The following is a 14058-nucleotide window of genomic DNA, read 5'->3' as shown; positions in this document are numbered from 1 at the left end:
CTTTGCTTTATAGGAAGGATAACCTCTTAAACACCTTGGGGTATTAAGAAGTAAATATTTAAGCGGGAGGGGGATGGGCAAAATGGGTAAGGGGAGTGGGAGATACAGGCTTCCAGCTATGGAGTGAATAATCAGGGGAATAAAAGGCACAGCACAGGGAGTACAGTCGATGGCATTGCCAATAGCTTGTACGGTGACTGACGGTAGCTACCCTGATGGTGAGCACAGCATAACAAACCGAGAAGTTGAGTCACTATGTTGCACACTCGAAACTAATGTACCATCGTGTGTCAACTATACTCAAATATTTTTTATTGAGTTTATTTAAGTTTTTAAAGCACTATTTCCACTTACTGAAACAGGTCGCATTGTTTTGTGTACAGGCTAGCTGCCCCCAACTCATGTCCAACAAACCACAGCAATATTTATATTCTATTTTAGTTGCTATCTTGCCCAGTCTTGTATTTTCAAAGTTTAAGGACTGATAATGGAGATTAATAATTCTTGATTTTTGCCTAATTTTAAGTCTTTGTACCTATGGGGAAAAAAATCTAGGGAAATATTGTAACATATTTAACAATTTTCAACATCTAAAGGGTACAGTTTGATACTCCGTGGACATAAAAATCTTTCTGCAGATTTCTCTAATTAGAGAGAGGAGATAATACTACCCTCGTTTGTCAGAAAACTACACCTAAAAATGCATTACCGTGTTATGAGTTCTCGTATCAGTTTATTTGGAACTGCAGATGTTCAATTTCAATATTTACTTTGACTATAATTTCACAGACAGACTGGTGATGTAGGGAAAAAAAACCCTCAGATGGAGCCTTCTTTTGATAATTATTATTTTTCCATTTTAAAACCAAGTCTAGGCACTCAAAGGAGAACACTAGAGTCTACCAATTTCAAACACATGGGTTGTTAAATATTTCAGTACCAAACAGAAAGTGTTAATTTAAAATATAAGTGAAAAAGGGCCACCTGGGTGGCTCAGTCAGTTGAGCGCCTGAGCCTTGATTTTGGCTCAGGTCATGAACACATGGTTCCTGAGATCGAGCCCCGTGTCAGACTCTGCACTGACAGCGTGGAACCTGTTGGGATTCTCCTTCCTTATCTCTCTGCCCCCCCACTCTCAAATAAATAAAGATTAAAAATAATAATAAAAAAATAGAAGTAAAATGAATCTACATGTTATGCATGATACCATGCTTGGGATGACTCTTTACATATAAAGAGCTTCTCCCCACATGGGTGGTATTATTGTATGAGGCAATCGACTGAGCCTTAGATGTAAAATGGAAGCTATATAGTTAACTGTAGGAATTCAAAACAAAACAAAACGTGGCTGTGTTCTCCTAGATCAAACCAGAGTGATAAGGCTCCCACAAGATGGTTTCATTTTGCCCTGATGTTACTCATTTAACTACCGGAAAGGAAATAGCTTGGCCGTTATGATAGATAGCAGAAGGTTTCTAACTCAACTATTTTACTATTTGAGTAGTTTTATAGTAGTCAACAATACTGGCTTTGGAAAGGGAAGCTTTCAGGCAGATTCTTGAATTAGATATGCTGGATCCTGAAGCCCTTCAAAACCCCTGACTCCCTTTTTGTTTCTCCTTCCCTCGCCTCCCCGCCAGCTCTGTTGAGACACAGCTGAAATAGAACACTGTGTAAGTTTAAGGTGTGTGTGTTGACTTGATACGTGTATATTGCGAAATCAATGCCCCTCCCCATAATTACCATTTGCGGGGAGATGAGAATATTTAAGATCCACTTTCTCAGCAACTTTCAGGTATATAATACAGTATTCACTGTCATCACTGTGCTGTACATTAGATCCCCAGAATTTATTCCTCTTCTAACTGAAAGTTTGTACCCTTTGGTACAAACATCTTCCCACTTTCCCCACCCCCTAGCCTCTGGCAACTACCATTGCACGCTCTGCCTCTGTGGTTTCGAGTTTTTAGATGCTACATGAAAGTGAGATCATACGGTGTTGGTCTTTCTCTTTCTGACTCATCCCACTTAGCATAATGCTATGCCATGCTATGCTATGCCATCCATATTGCCCAAACTGGCCAGATTTCCTTCTTTCTTGTGGCTGAATATTGTGTATATGTGCCACATCTTCTTTACCCATTCTTATGGATCCATTTCACAGGTTTTCATGTTATTAATTAGCATCTCTTCATTTCGGCTTGAAGAACTCCTTTCAGCCTTTCTTGCATGGCAGGTGTAGTGGGGATGAACTCCTTCAGCTTTTGTTTGCCTGCGAATGTCTTTATCGGTCCTTCACTTCTGAAGGACAACTTTACTGGAGTCCTCTTGGCTGGCAGTTTTATTCTTTCAGCTCTTTGAATACTTCATCGCACTCTCTCTTTGCCTGCAAGGCTCTGCTGAGAAACCTACCAATGGCCTTATGGGGGTTCCCTTGTCAGTTACAAACTTCTTTCCTATCGCTGCCTTGGGGTTCTTTGTCTGTTGATAGTTTTATTATAACGGGTCTTAGAGAAGCTCTCTTTATGTTGAGTGTTTGGGGGATCTATGAGCTTCATGAACATGGATGTCCAAATCTCTCCCCAGATTTGGGATGTTCTCAGTTATATTTCTTGAAATAAAAGTTTTCTGTCTCCTTCTCCCTCTCTTCTCCTTCTGGGACTCAAAGAATTCACAGATTGTTTCTTTTGATGCTATCCCAAAGATCACGCCGGGAGGCTGCTTTACTCTTTTTCATTCTTTTGTCCTTGTTCTCCTCTGATGAAACAAATTCAAAGGTCCTGACTTCCAATTCACAGATTACTTCTGTTTGATCCACTCTGTTGGCAATGCTGTTGCATTTTTCACTTCATTCATTGTATTCTTCAATGCCAGAATTTTTTTTTTTTAATTTCCTATCTGCGTTTAACTTCTTGTTCTTGTACTATTCTCCTGGTTTCATTGAACTCTCTGTTTTATCATAGCTCATTAAGCTTCCTTAAAACAGCTATTTTGAATTCTTCATGAGGTACACTGCAGATCTCCAGGACTTTGGCCTGGGTTACTGGAAGATTATTGGGAGCCTTTGGTGGTGCCATGTTTCCTTCATTTTTCCCGTCTTTTGCATGGCTGTCTTTGCATCTGAAGTAGCAGTCACCTCCAACCACCTTTACTGACTGACTTTGGGGGAGAAACACCTTCCATCTGCCCTGCTACGGAGTCTGTGGCTTTCACGGACCTCCTATGGATACACTGGCTTCATACTTCTTGCTCCCTTTTGTGGCAGATTTTTTTTAATGTTTATTTTTGAGGGAGAGAGAGAGACAGAGTGGGAAAGGGGAAAGGGCAGAGAGAGGCAGACAGAAGCTGAAGCAGGCTGCAGGCTGCAGGCTCCCAGCTGTCAGCACAGAGTCCGATGCGGGGCTTGAACTCGTGAACCATGAGATCGTGACCTGAGCCGAAGTCTGACGCCTAACCGACTGAACCACCCAGGTGCCCGTTTTGTGGCAGATTTCCGAGGCTTGTATGCCTTCTCTCCATCGTGCAACACACCAGGCCAACGTGCTAAAGCTCAGGCTTGTGGTCTCTTAGTGGCCCACAGATGCTGGATGGCCTCCTAGTCGGCTGCCAAGGCTTGCTCTTAGCCACCCATCAGGAGCACACACAGGGAGCCGGCTACAGGATAAAGGAGTGCAGGGTTTCGATGCACAGAGCACTGGAGGTGCCTGTGGCCTAGGTGGCGGTGGGGGCAGGAATCCATGAGCTATGTGTCCCTAGTGCCTTGGGCTTCTAGATGGAGCCTGCAATGCGGATAGCAGGATCCACGTCTCTTTAAGGCCCTCTAAGAGTCCGATCTACTCCCACCTCTTCCTGCCCCTAGTCGTGCAGCTCAGGAGCCAGGTACCCCGGATGGGGCAAGGGAGAAATGCGTCCCTTTGGCAGGCCTTATACTGCTGCGGATGCCAGGGGCCCACTCACATGCTCCCGCTTGTTCCCCACAGAAGAAATCATGGGCGAGAAGGTCTCTCTTGGCACGGAGCTGTGCCACCTTGGGGAAGGGGTGACATGAGTTAAGTCAAACCGTTCCTTTCACCCTCTACGATGCATCTGAACTTGTATTTGTTCTGCTCCAACGGCATGCTGGAACTTTGCCACGGGCCTCCTGGACGTCCACCAAGGCCCTCTGGTCTGTGGATGATTATCTAAGACGGGGCTCTCCAAGTGTGCTCAGACCACAGCTGAGAAAGGCTAGGGCCAGTTCATGAGCCACGACAGGGTCCACGTCCAGGACCAAGGTCTGTCTGCCTATTGCCTGAGGCACAGGTGGGGGAGACTCCTCCCAGGTCCCTGGCTGTATGGTGCTGAATCCCACAGCTCCCACAGAGGCACTTTTGCCCGCAGACGGATGGCAAACTGCTGAGGGGGGGATACAGAAACAAGGGGGATCTTACTTGGCCATCTTGCCGATGCGCTGACTCCCTTTTATTTATTTGTTAGGATCATTTATTTTGAGAGAGAGAGAGAGAGAGAGAAAGAGAGAGCACGCAAGAGCAGGGGAGGGGCAGAGAGAGGGGGAGAGAGAATCCCAAGCAGGCTCCGCACAGGCAGCGTGGAGCCCGATGAGGGGCTTGAACTCACGAACCATGAGATCATGACCTGAGCCGAAACCAAGGGTCGGACGCTTCACCGACTGAGCCACCCAGGCGCCCCCTGACTCCCTTTTCGTATTGTTTTCTTTTTAATTTTTTAATATTTATTTTTGAGAGAGAGACAGAGCACGAGCAGGGGAGGGGCAGAGAGACACAGAATCCGAAGCAGGCTCCAGGCCCTGAGCCGTCAGCACAGAGCCCGATGCGGCGCTCAAGCCCACGAATCGCGAGATCATGAACCCGAGCCGAAGTCGGACGCCCAACCGACTGAGCCACCCAGGCGCCCCCTCGCCCCGAGTCCCTGTTAATACCAAAGTATTGTTGCACTAAAGTGGCTATGGAGCTGTAACCTGTGTGCATTTTTGAAGTCGAGACGGATGAGGGGAAAACAAATGCTCTGTATTCACCAGAGCTCCTCATGAGCCCCGAGAAGAATTTAATTTGTGGCAGTCTTCCAGGGAGACGGTCTTGGAAAATAAACATTGGGCATCAGGCCTGGCCCTGTGCTATTTAACTTATTCCTGTACTCTCAATGAAAGCAGAAGGCAAAGTGAATAATCCAGTTTTCCAACACCTTCTGTTTGAACACCAACTGAGGCTAAAGGTGAACGTATATTTCAGAGCTCAATCGTACCACATTCAAGCTACAAAGAGAAAAACTCCGGGGCTAACTGAAATTCTCCCCGTCTCTAGGAGCAGAAATCTCTTACTTTTTCGATGGAGAAACTCGGCAACCAGAGCTGCCACGTGCACGTAACACATTGCGGCCTGGAAAAGGATGACAAAGGAAGAGCGGTCAGAATGCGTTCCAGAGCTTTCTGCAGGGTGGTGTTTAGAACAAAGTCCGAAGCAGTCACCTCTGAAAAATCTCCATTTTTTACATGAATCTTGGCCATGCTGTCAAGCCAGGTTTTCCTGAGCTCCGGGGTGCTCGCATAGGACTTGGCTAGGCTGTACTGGAGATCAATTAACATTTCAGGATCCTTCTCATGCTCCTTCATCTGAGCGGTGGCCATAAGGACAGTACGGATTCTCTTGGTCAAGTCTTTGACTTCTGTGGGAAAAGCAGTGGCCTAATTTCAAAACAAACAAACAAAAAAGACATGTTTATCAATATTACCCATGTGCTCTAAGCCTTGGCATCCAATCCTGGGAATCCCATGACTTATATTCCTGATTACAGTTCTTGGTATACCATGTGTCTACGGAGCTTTGGTTTTTTTCTTTGTACGGGGTGCCTGGGTGGCTCAGTCGGTGTGGAACATCCAACTCCCGATTTCGGCTCAGGTCTTGATCCCAGGATTGTGGGATCAAGCCCTGTGTCGGGCTCTGCACTGAGCATGGAGCCTGCTTAAGAGTGTCTCTTTCTCTCACTCTCTCTCTCCCTCTGCCCCTCCCTTGCTCGTGCTCTCTCTCTCAAATTAAATAAATAAATATTAAAAAATAAAGAGCTTTATTTTTTTTAACGCTTACTTATTTTGAGAGAGAGCACCCAAGGGAGAGAGCATGAGTGGGGGATGGGCAGAGAGACACAGAGACAGAGACAGACGGAGAGACTCCCAAGCAGGCTCTGCACTGTCAGCACAGAGCCCGACATGAGGCTCAATCTCACGAACTGTGATGACCTGAGCCGAGATCGAGAGCCGGATGCTTAACCGACTGAGCTACCCAGGCACCCCTGAAGCCGTGTAAATGAATTCTTTAAAATGTCCAATTAGCTCAGGCTTCAAAGGCCCTAAACTTGACGGCAGTATATTCACAATACATAAAAGCATGGATCTGGTGGCAGACTTGTCCACGGTAAATTCGACAGCCAGGAGAATTATTTGCCATTATTGCGTGATTTTAGTTATAACGGTAACTAAAAATCGACAGCTTACTAGGTACTCGTGTGGTCTAGGCGTGCCTTACATGTTTTAACTTTTGCAGCAACCCTATGAAAGAAGTACCACTGTAATTCATTTTATAGAGGAAAATTGAGGCGCACAGCAGTTACATAGCTTGGCCAAAGCATCACAGTTGGTTAGGTGGTAGAGACAGGATTTATACCCAGACATTCGGGTTCCAGAGCTAGTGATCTCAGCCACTCTTCCATCCAAACACTGCCACGTACACTAAAGTAAAAACCTTACACCAGTACCGTAACGATTTCCACTTACACAACTAAAAGGTTGTGAATCACAGAAAACCCTAAAGAGTGAACAGCCTCTCTCAAAATGTTGTTTTGTCCTCCAAACCCATTAAGCTACAGTTTCCTTTTTATCCTGGCCGCTACTAAGAACGCATTCTCACTTCCTCTTAACCCCAATGGAGTAATCACAGTTATCCGTAGGATTCAGAGAAGACGAGGACGGGACAATACAGGGATTGGGGAGCTTTTCAATGTGAATGTAACCAACTGTGGAGGAAACGGTTTTTCGAAGTGCCTTCCTGATCCCTTCAAAAATAATAATTACATATAATAAAGTTCCTTCTTATACCCCAGTAGCAGTCCCATTTCCCGGGGTGAAGGCATAACTTGTTGTCATAGGATTTATTGGTAATGACAGCCCCACCAGAGTAAAGCGAGGTCGTTTCAGAAATGAGTCATGCAAAAGATTTCTTACCAAGGTCAGCCAATACAGACCTCATTTACTTTGAAAATGATGCTAAGACAACTTTTATATAACAAAGAATTAAGGATGGTCACAAGTGGTAAAATAAACTCTCAGAGTGTGAGATCCTAAATGGCATAAAATGTTTTTGTGCTCATGGGATTAGTTGGAGCATACGCTGATCTCCCGGGGAACCAGTGGAACTGGCTGAAAAGCAAACTTTCCCAGCCTGAGAATGGCTGGCACCAATCAGTGTTGTTTTTTTGTTGTTGTTGTTTGTTTTTTGTTTTTTTCAGTCTAAGCAACGTTCCTATGGGAATTATTTTTTGGTACACAGATTCTACACGTCCCAAACATCAAGTATGCTGTGACTGTGTTTTTTTTTTTTTCTTACAGTTTTTACACAATATGGTCAAATTATCCTGGAGGATGACCTTTCCCAAGAATGGCGATGATCCCCTGGGGAGGAAAAGTCCTTGACTGACAAAAAAGATTCTTCTTCCCTTGTACACGTGCATCGCTGAAGGTCAGAACCTGTTTTCCGTGCAACAAGACAAACGAATTTTTACAATGGCATAGGTTCTGAGTATGTGGGTAAGGAATACGACCGGTGGTCAGGGTCTTAGGCTTGGCCTCAGCCAGCTGGTACCGGAGAACGACAGCCTTGGCCTTGGGTTTGCCCACACATATCCACGGCAAGCCATAATCAGCTCAAAGATAATTCTCAAAACTCAGAAGACCATCAAGTGGTGAATTCCTTCTGCGTTATTCCTCCTCTGTTGGCCACTCTCAGTGACATTTTGTGGAAGTTCAAACTCAGTGCTTCATTAACCAATACCATAAATGGTATTGGTAGCCAAATGGCAGTCAAAAAAGAATCCATGCCTTGTCTGAGCAAGTGTGGAAATCAAGCTCAGGAAAAAATTCCAATCCTACTAGCTCTAACGGCTGTGTATACATAACATAGTCATTCATCCGTCCAGTCAACGAATACTGAAGCTCTGTTCCGTACGGGGCGGTGCTCTGGATGCCGTACCAAACAGAGCCTTGACTCGTGAAACCCACGTTCTATATACGCCCTGTGCCATCAAAAGCTGTGAGTCCAAGGAGGGTTTGACTACAGGAGTGTAAGCTTCTCTGACAGTGAATGTGGTGCTAGTTTATTACTTGTAGTGAGGACGTACCTTCATAGGTCTGTCACTGTTTGCAAAATTATTGATAATGAACAGGGATTCCTGAAATCGCGATCCTCCACTTAGTGCCACGTCGGCTATCAGCTGGCTCACAGCAATTATGATCTGTGGGAGGAAGCACACGTTGGTTTTCGAGTGTCTTTTGAACAAATGCTGCTTATCCTCATCATTGTACGAGCCCATAAGCACCCGTAGGAAATGCTTCTTTTATTTCTATTGTTTGAAAAATTTTTAGATGTTTATTTCTTTTTGAGAGAGAGAGAGAGAGAGAGAGAGAGAGAGAGAGAGCGCGAGCGAGCATGAGCAGGGGACGGGCAGAGAGAGAGGGAGACGGAGGACCAGAAGTGAGCTCCGCGCGGACAGCAGAGAGCCCGGTGTGGGGCTGGAACCTCGAGATTAGGATCTGAGCTGAAGTTGGATGCCTGACTGAGGCACTCGGGCGCCCCTGAAATGCTTCTTTTAAAAATGCCTCGCCGGGGTGCCTGGGTGGCTCATTCGGTTAAGCGTGGGACTCCTGATGTTGGCTCGGGTCATGTTCTCACGGTTTGTGAGATCGAGCCCTGCCTCGGGCTCTGTGCTGACAGCACGGAGCCTGCTTGGGATGCTCTCTCTTCCTGTCTCTCTCTCTCTCTCTCTCTCTCTCTCTCTCTCTGCCTCTCCCCTGCTTGCCCTCTCTCTTAGAATAAATAAATACACTTAAAAAGATTTTTTTAAAATGCCTCACAGTTCCATCATAATCGAGTTTCTTCATACGCGAGGGGTTTAAATTCTTCTAGTGTAAGAGCAGCTCCAAAGGTCCCAGTGACAAACGTTATTGGGACGTTTCTTGGTTTAGAAGTGAACGGCTGTTCCAAACTCATAGCACAGCTAGATCTAAAACGGTTTTCAAAATCATGAACTGCTAACGGGGGTGGTCAGACCCCCACTGTAAACACGCTTTGCTAAGGAGTAGCTCCGGCAAAGCCGGGAACAAATGACGTTTGTCTCTGACGGCCTCTCGCCCGCCTTTCGCTGGTCTATTTCCGTGTGCCACACTCCCAACTCCAGGGCTTCGGCTCCCTTCTTGGCTTCTCGCTGGGGTCTGTCTAGTTTAGACAGCAGTGGACGGAAGGGCCTTTGATGGGGATTTGAATCTCTCAAGCTCCCTTGGATGATTACCTAAATGATTCACGTTAAGTTGTCGATGGCCGCTCCCGGGAAGCAGGGCTTTGTGGGAACAAGGAGCACAAGCTCTAGGGTCAAACTGCCTTCGCTTCAAGTTTTGACTCTATCAATTATTCACCGTGTGGCTGTGGGGAAGCTACGGAACCCTTCTGTGCCTCACTTTCCCCATTCGTAATAGGGGGGGTGACGACAATACCTGTCTGAGTTGGCCTCGTTTCACAGATGAGGCACACGGTTAAAGGCAGACGGAGTAACTCGCCTAGGGTCACATGGTAAGCAAGTAGCCGAACTAGGATTTAAACCCAGGTAGGTCTGCTTCCAAAACCCATGCTTTCCACTAAACCTTGAGCCGTCTCTCATCCTTTACAAACTGGGCATGCTGGAACGTGAAAAACAAACTAAAAGACCTGTTACCGTAACGTACAGGCTCTCACCGGTCATGTTCTCCAACCAATATTCGGTGTGGTATTTCCTTATCTCACTTAATCCTCATGAAACCCTATGAGGGAGGTACAGACACTTGCCTCTATTTCACCTATGAAGAAACTGAGGCACTGAGAGACTCAGGCAGTTGCTCAAGGTCGCACAGTGAGTGGGAATCTGGGACTCCGCCCTAGAGTCTGGGCTCTTCACATCTACACTCTGGAGCAACACTGCCCAACAGAAATATGTGAGCCACATTCGTAATTTTAAAGCGTCCAGTGGCCACGTTAAAAAGCAAAAAGACGGGGCGCCTGGGTGGCTCAGTCGGTTAAGCGTCCGACTTCAGCTCAGGTCACGATCTCACGGTCCGTGAGTTCGAGCCCCGCGTCGGGCTCTGGGCTGATGGCTCAGAGCCTGGAGCCTGTTTCCGATTCTGTGTCTCCCTCTCTCTCTGCCCCTCCCCCGTTCATGCTCTGTCTCTCTCTGTCTCAAAAATAAATAAACGCTAAAAAAAAATTTAAAAAAAAAAAAAAAAAAGCAAAAAGACATAGGTGCAATTTAATAGGTTTTACTTCACCCAATTATGTCCAAACTATCACGTCAACGTAAGGTCAGCATAAAACAACGGCGATATTTTACTTTTGTGCCCTCGGCCGTCCAACACCAACGTGTATTCTACGCTGACGGCACGGTCAGGCACTCAGGGGAGACCTAGGTGGCTAACCGCTACCGTCGTGGACCGAGTATCGCCAGGCCTCGATCTAGAGGCTAAAGAGGGAACAGAAGAGAGAACAGGAGCTTTGGTGTTCACTGACCTGCAGATGGGTCCTCAAAAAGGTTTTCCTCTTGGTATACTCAAAGTTGTTCCTCATCAGAAGATACAAAAGCGCGGACGCCTCGTTCCTGGTTGAGCTGATCTTCGAGGTGCAGCACTTGAGAACCTCGTAGCAAAATGCGGCACACATGTTAACCCTTCCTTTGAAAAACGCGGAGGGAAACTAAAGAGCAGGAAAAACGGAAGTAAGTATCCGGAAACCCACTCCCCCCCAAATCACTCACCCATCCAACGCCTTCCATCTTCTCACTCACAACTGTACCGAGTGCCTCGAGGACACAAAACCAAACTAAGGTCAGGGCTCTGCTCCAGAGAACCGGAGACTGGCACACATTAATAATAGAACAATTCAAGTCAGCGGACAGGTCACGACACAAATGTGCAGGGCAGACTGTAAATGCTACAGATCCGAGAAGAGCTCACGATGGTCTGGAAAAGACGGTAAGTAGGCTCTTTTGTTTTTGGTTTTTGGGTTATTTTTGTGTTTTCTAAGAGAGAGAGAGAGAGAGCATGTGCGAGCACGGGAGATGGGCAGAGCAGGGAAGAGGAAGAGAATCCCAAACAGGCCCTACGCGGGGCGTGGAGCCCAACACGGGGCTTGATCCCATGACCCTGGGACCATGACCTGAGTTAAAATCAAGAGTCAGAGGCTTAACCAACTGAGTCACCCAGGCGCCCCGATAAGTAGGTTCTTGATAGTACGTATTAAATTAATGAATGGCTGAATGATGAATGATTGATGGGTCTCAGTTTGGGCTTTGAAAATGGGAAAGACAGTCTGCATTATTTACTCTTTTGCTGTGTATTTAAAGAGTTCCTTATGTTCCGAACTCCCAAATGCTGAGAAAATTATAGTGGGAATCTAATCAGCAAGTAAAGTTGATCTTTTAACAAACTGGGGTATAGGCAAAGTATACGCCCACAAACATACGCAAGTGAGTCTTCTCATAAATAGTTGTTGAGTAAGATACATTGTGGCGTTAGAAAGAGAGTACAAAAGTTACGCTCAATCTTCAAAACAGCCAAGTGGCTATTACTTTGAAAATGTATTCAGGCTGCTTTGTGGAAGATAAACTATTCATCATAACATAGGCTTGTTACAATCTCCCATGCTTACATGTCTAAGCAAGCAGGAAGTTGCTTTGAGAGCACACAATGGATTTTTTCAGGGAGTGTGAAGCTAGAGGGCCACCCTTTCAAAATTATTCCTTGGGAATCTTGAGTTTAAACCCATGTTATAGGAACCTTTTTTTTTTTTTTTTTAAGTTATCTCTATGCCCAACGTGGTGCTCAAGTTCATGATTCAAGAGTCACATGCTCCACCGACTGAGACAGGCAGGTGCCCCAAGAATGTATTTCTTCTTGTTTTTTTAATGTTTATTTGTTTTTGAGACAGACAGAGCGTGAGTGGGGGAGGTGCAGAGAGAGAGGAAGACAGAGAATCCGAAGCAGGCTCTAGGCTCTGAGCTGTCAGCACAGAGCCCAACGCGGGGCTCAAATCCAACCACCGTGAGATCACGGCCTGAGCTGAAGGTGGATGCTTAACCGACTGAGCCACCCAGGAGCCCCAAGAATCTATTTCTTTGTAATCACCTTAACACCAAGTACAATGCTATGCGGATAATGAATGTTTAATGAACGTTTTCTGATTGGCAATTGGGAAATCTCATCAACAGTTTCACCAGATTAGACCAAATATTGCTGGGCAGGATACTCTAGTATGAAAACAAAGGTGTAAGGGAGGGCATGGGAGTAGTGTAATTAATCCCCTATCATTAGTTTCTACCTCCATCACACTTCTTTGAGTGGGCAATGGCCAAAATCATCAATGACCTCCTAACTGCCAATCCCAATGGATTTCCCTTCCTCCTTACCTTATTAGACGGCTCCATACCTCATAATAACGTTGAAACTTTTTTCTCCTTTGGCTTCCAGGATATCCTTCTTTTTTGCCTTTCTTCCTGCTTCTGTGACTGTTCCCCTCTCATCTCCATTGAGTTCTTTTCCAGCCCCTTCCATGTTGTTTTTCTCCCATGTACTGCTCTTGACCTTTGTGGGGGGGGGGGGGCTGGGGGGGTGCTGGGGGTGGGGGAGGGTTCTTCCTCTACATGTTCTCCAGGGGAAATTAAACCACTCCCATGGCTTTAATTACCACTCTTATGCTGCTGATCTCCCTAGTTCACTATGTTCCAGTGAAACTGGGCCTTTCAGTTCCCAGAGCTTCTGGGCCTTTGCCTATGCATGTCCTTCTCCCTAGAGTGTTCTTCCTTGAGCTTTTCAAACAGCTGGCCCCTTTTTGTATTTCAGGTCTCATTTTAAAAGGGATAAGCCTATCTAAAGTAAGGGATCTCCCACAAATCCTTATTCTCTATCTTAGCACCTTCGGTTCCTTCCTAGAACTTATAATTACCAGTTAATTTACTTGTTTATTTCACTAGACTAAAAGCTTCATGAGAGCAGAGACTATGTTTCTTTTGTATCTCCACCACTGTATCTCTAGTACCTAGTACAGTGCCAGACCGAGAGGTGTTTGGTAAATACAGGATGGATGGATGGATGGATGGATGGATGGACGGATGGACAGACAGACGACTCCAAGTCTAGCTCTCTAACCCAGATCACTCTCCAGAGCAAAGATCCATATATCCAACTGCCAGTCCTAACAGCTCTAACTGGATGGCCTAAAACAAAACAGAACTCATGAGCTTTTACCCCAAATGTAGTTTTTTCTCTATGTTTCACATCACCCACCCTACTCCACCATCCCATCGGTGAGCTGATGACCAAATCCTATCAATTCCATTTCCTTCCCATGTTTTATGTCTGCCTCTGACTCTCCATCTCTGCCTTAATTTAGGTCCTCATCTCTTTCCTAGCTTATTGTAGTAAGTCTTCTTCCCACCTTTATTTAGTACTGCCACCAATCCACCGTCCACACTACTTTTGAGAGAGTTTTTCTCCATTGGCACCGATCTGCTCTTAACACAAATCTTTTTGTGTTGGTCCCATGCTTCCCGATGCCTAAAAGAGGAAGTCTAGTCCCTAGGATGAGTACATAACCATCTGGTCCCCATTTACCTCTTCAGTCTCCTCTCTTGCTCAGTCCATACTAAGTTCTATCGCTACTGCTACGGGGAAACTTCCGCCAAATTAGAACATTTCTCCTCCTCCAGCCAGCCCTCGGTTCCCTATATAGACTTCTTTTATTCTAATGGTATTCA

The 14058-nt window shown here is 45.8% G+C and overlaps 1 protein-coding gene across 3 annotated transcripts in view; it reads right to left on the bottom strand.

Annotated features, from left to right (window-relative positions):
- Positions 1–14058, bottom strand: part of DOCK11 (dedicator of cytokinesis 11) — a 199123-nt gene that overhangs the window by 34658 nt on the left and 150407 nt on the right. For all 3 annotated transcript variants that reach the window (XM_047081861.1, XM_047081863.1, XM_047081862.1), the window contains 4 exons: positions 10818–11000; positions 8407–8520; positions 5486–5701; positions 5339–5396 (listed from right to left, as the gene is read on the bottom strand). In XM_047081861.1, coding sequence (XP_046937817.1) covers positions 5339–5396; positions 5486–5701; positions 8407–8520; positions 10818–11000 — 571 coding nt within the window. The remainder of the gene's footprint in view (positions 1–5338; positions 5397–5485; positions 5702–8406; positions 8521–10817; positions 11001–14058) is intronic.

Source organism: Lynx rufus, unplaced genomic scaffold (assembly GCF_022079265.1).
Source record: "Lynx rufus isolate CCGP_SWC_20201006 ecotype Redwood Valley unplaced genomic scaffold, mLynRuf1.p SCAF_19, whole genome shotgun sequence".
NCBI lineage: Eukaryota > Metazoa > Chordata > Mammalia > Carnivora > Felidae > Lynx > Lynx rufus.
Note: the sequence above shows the minus strand (reverse complement) of the source record. Positions and strands in the feature narration are given on the sequence as shown.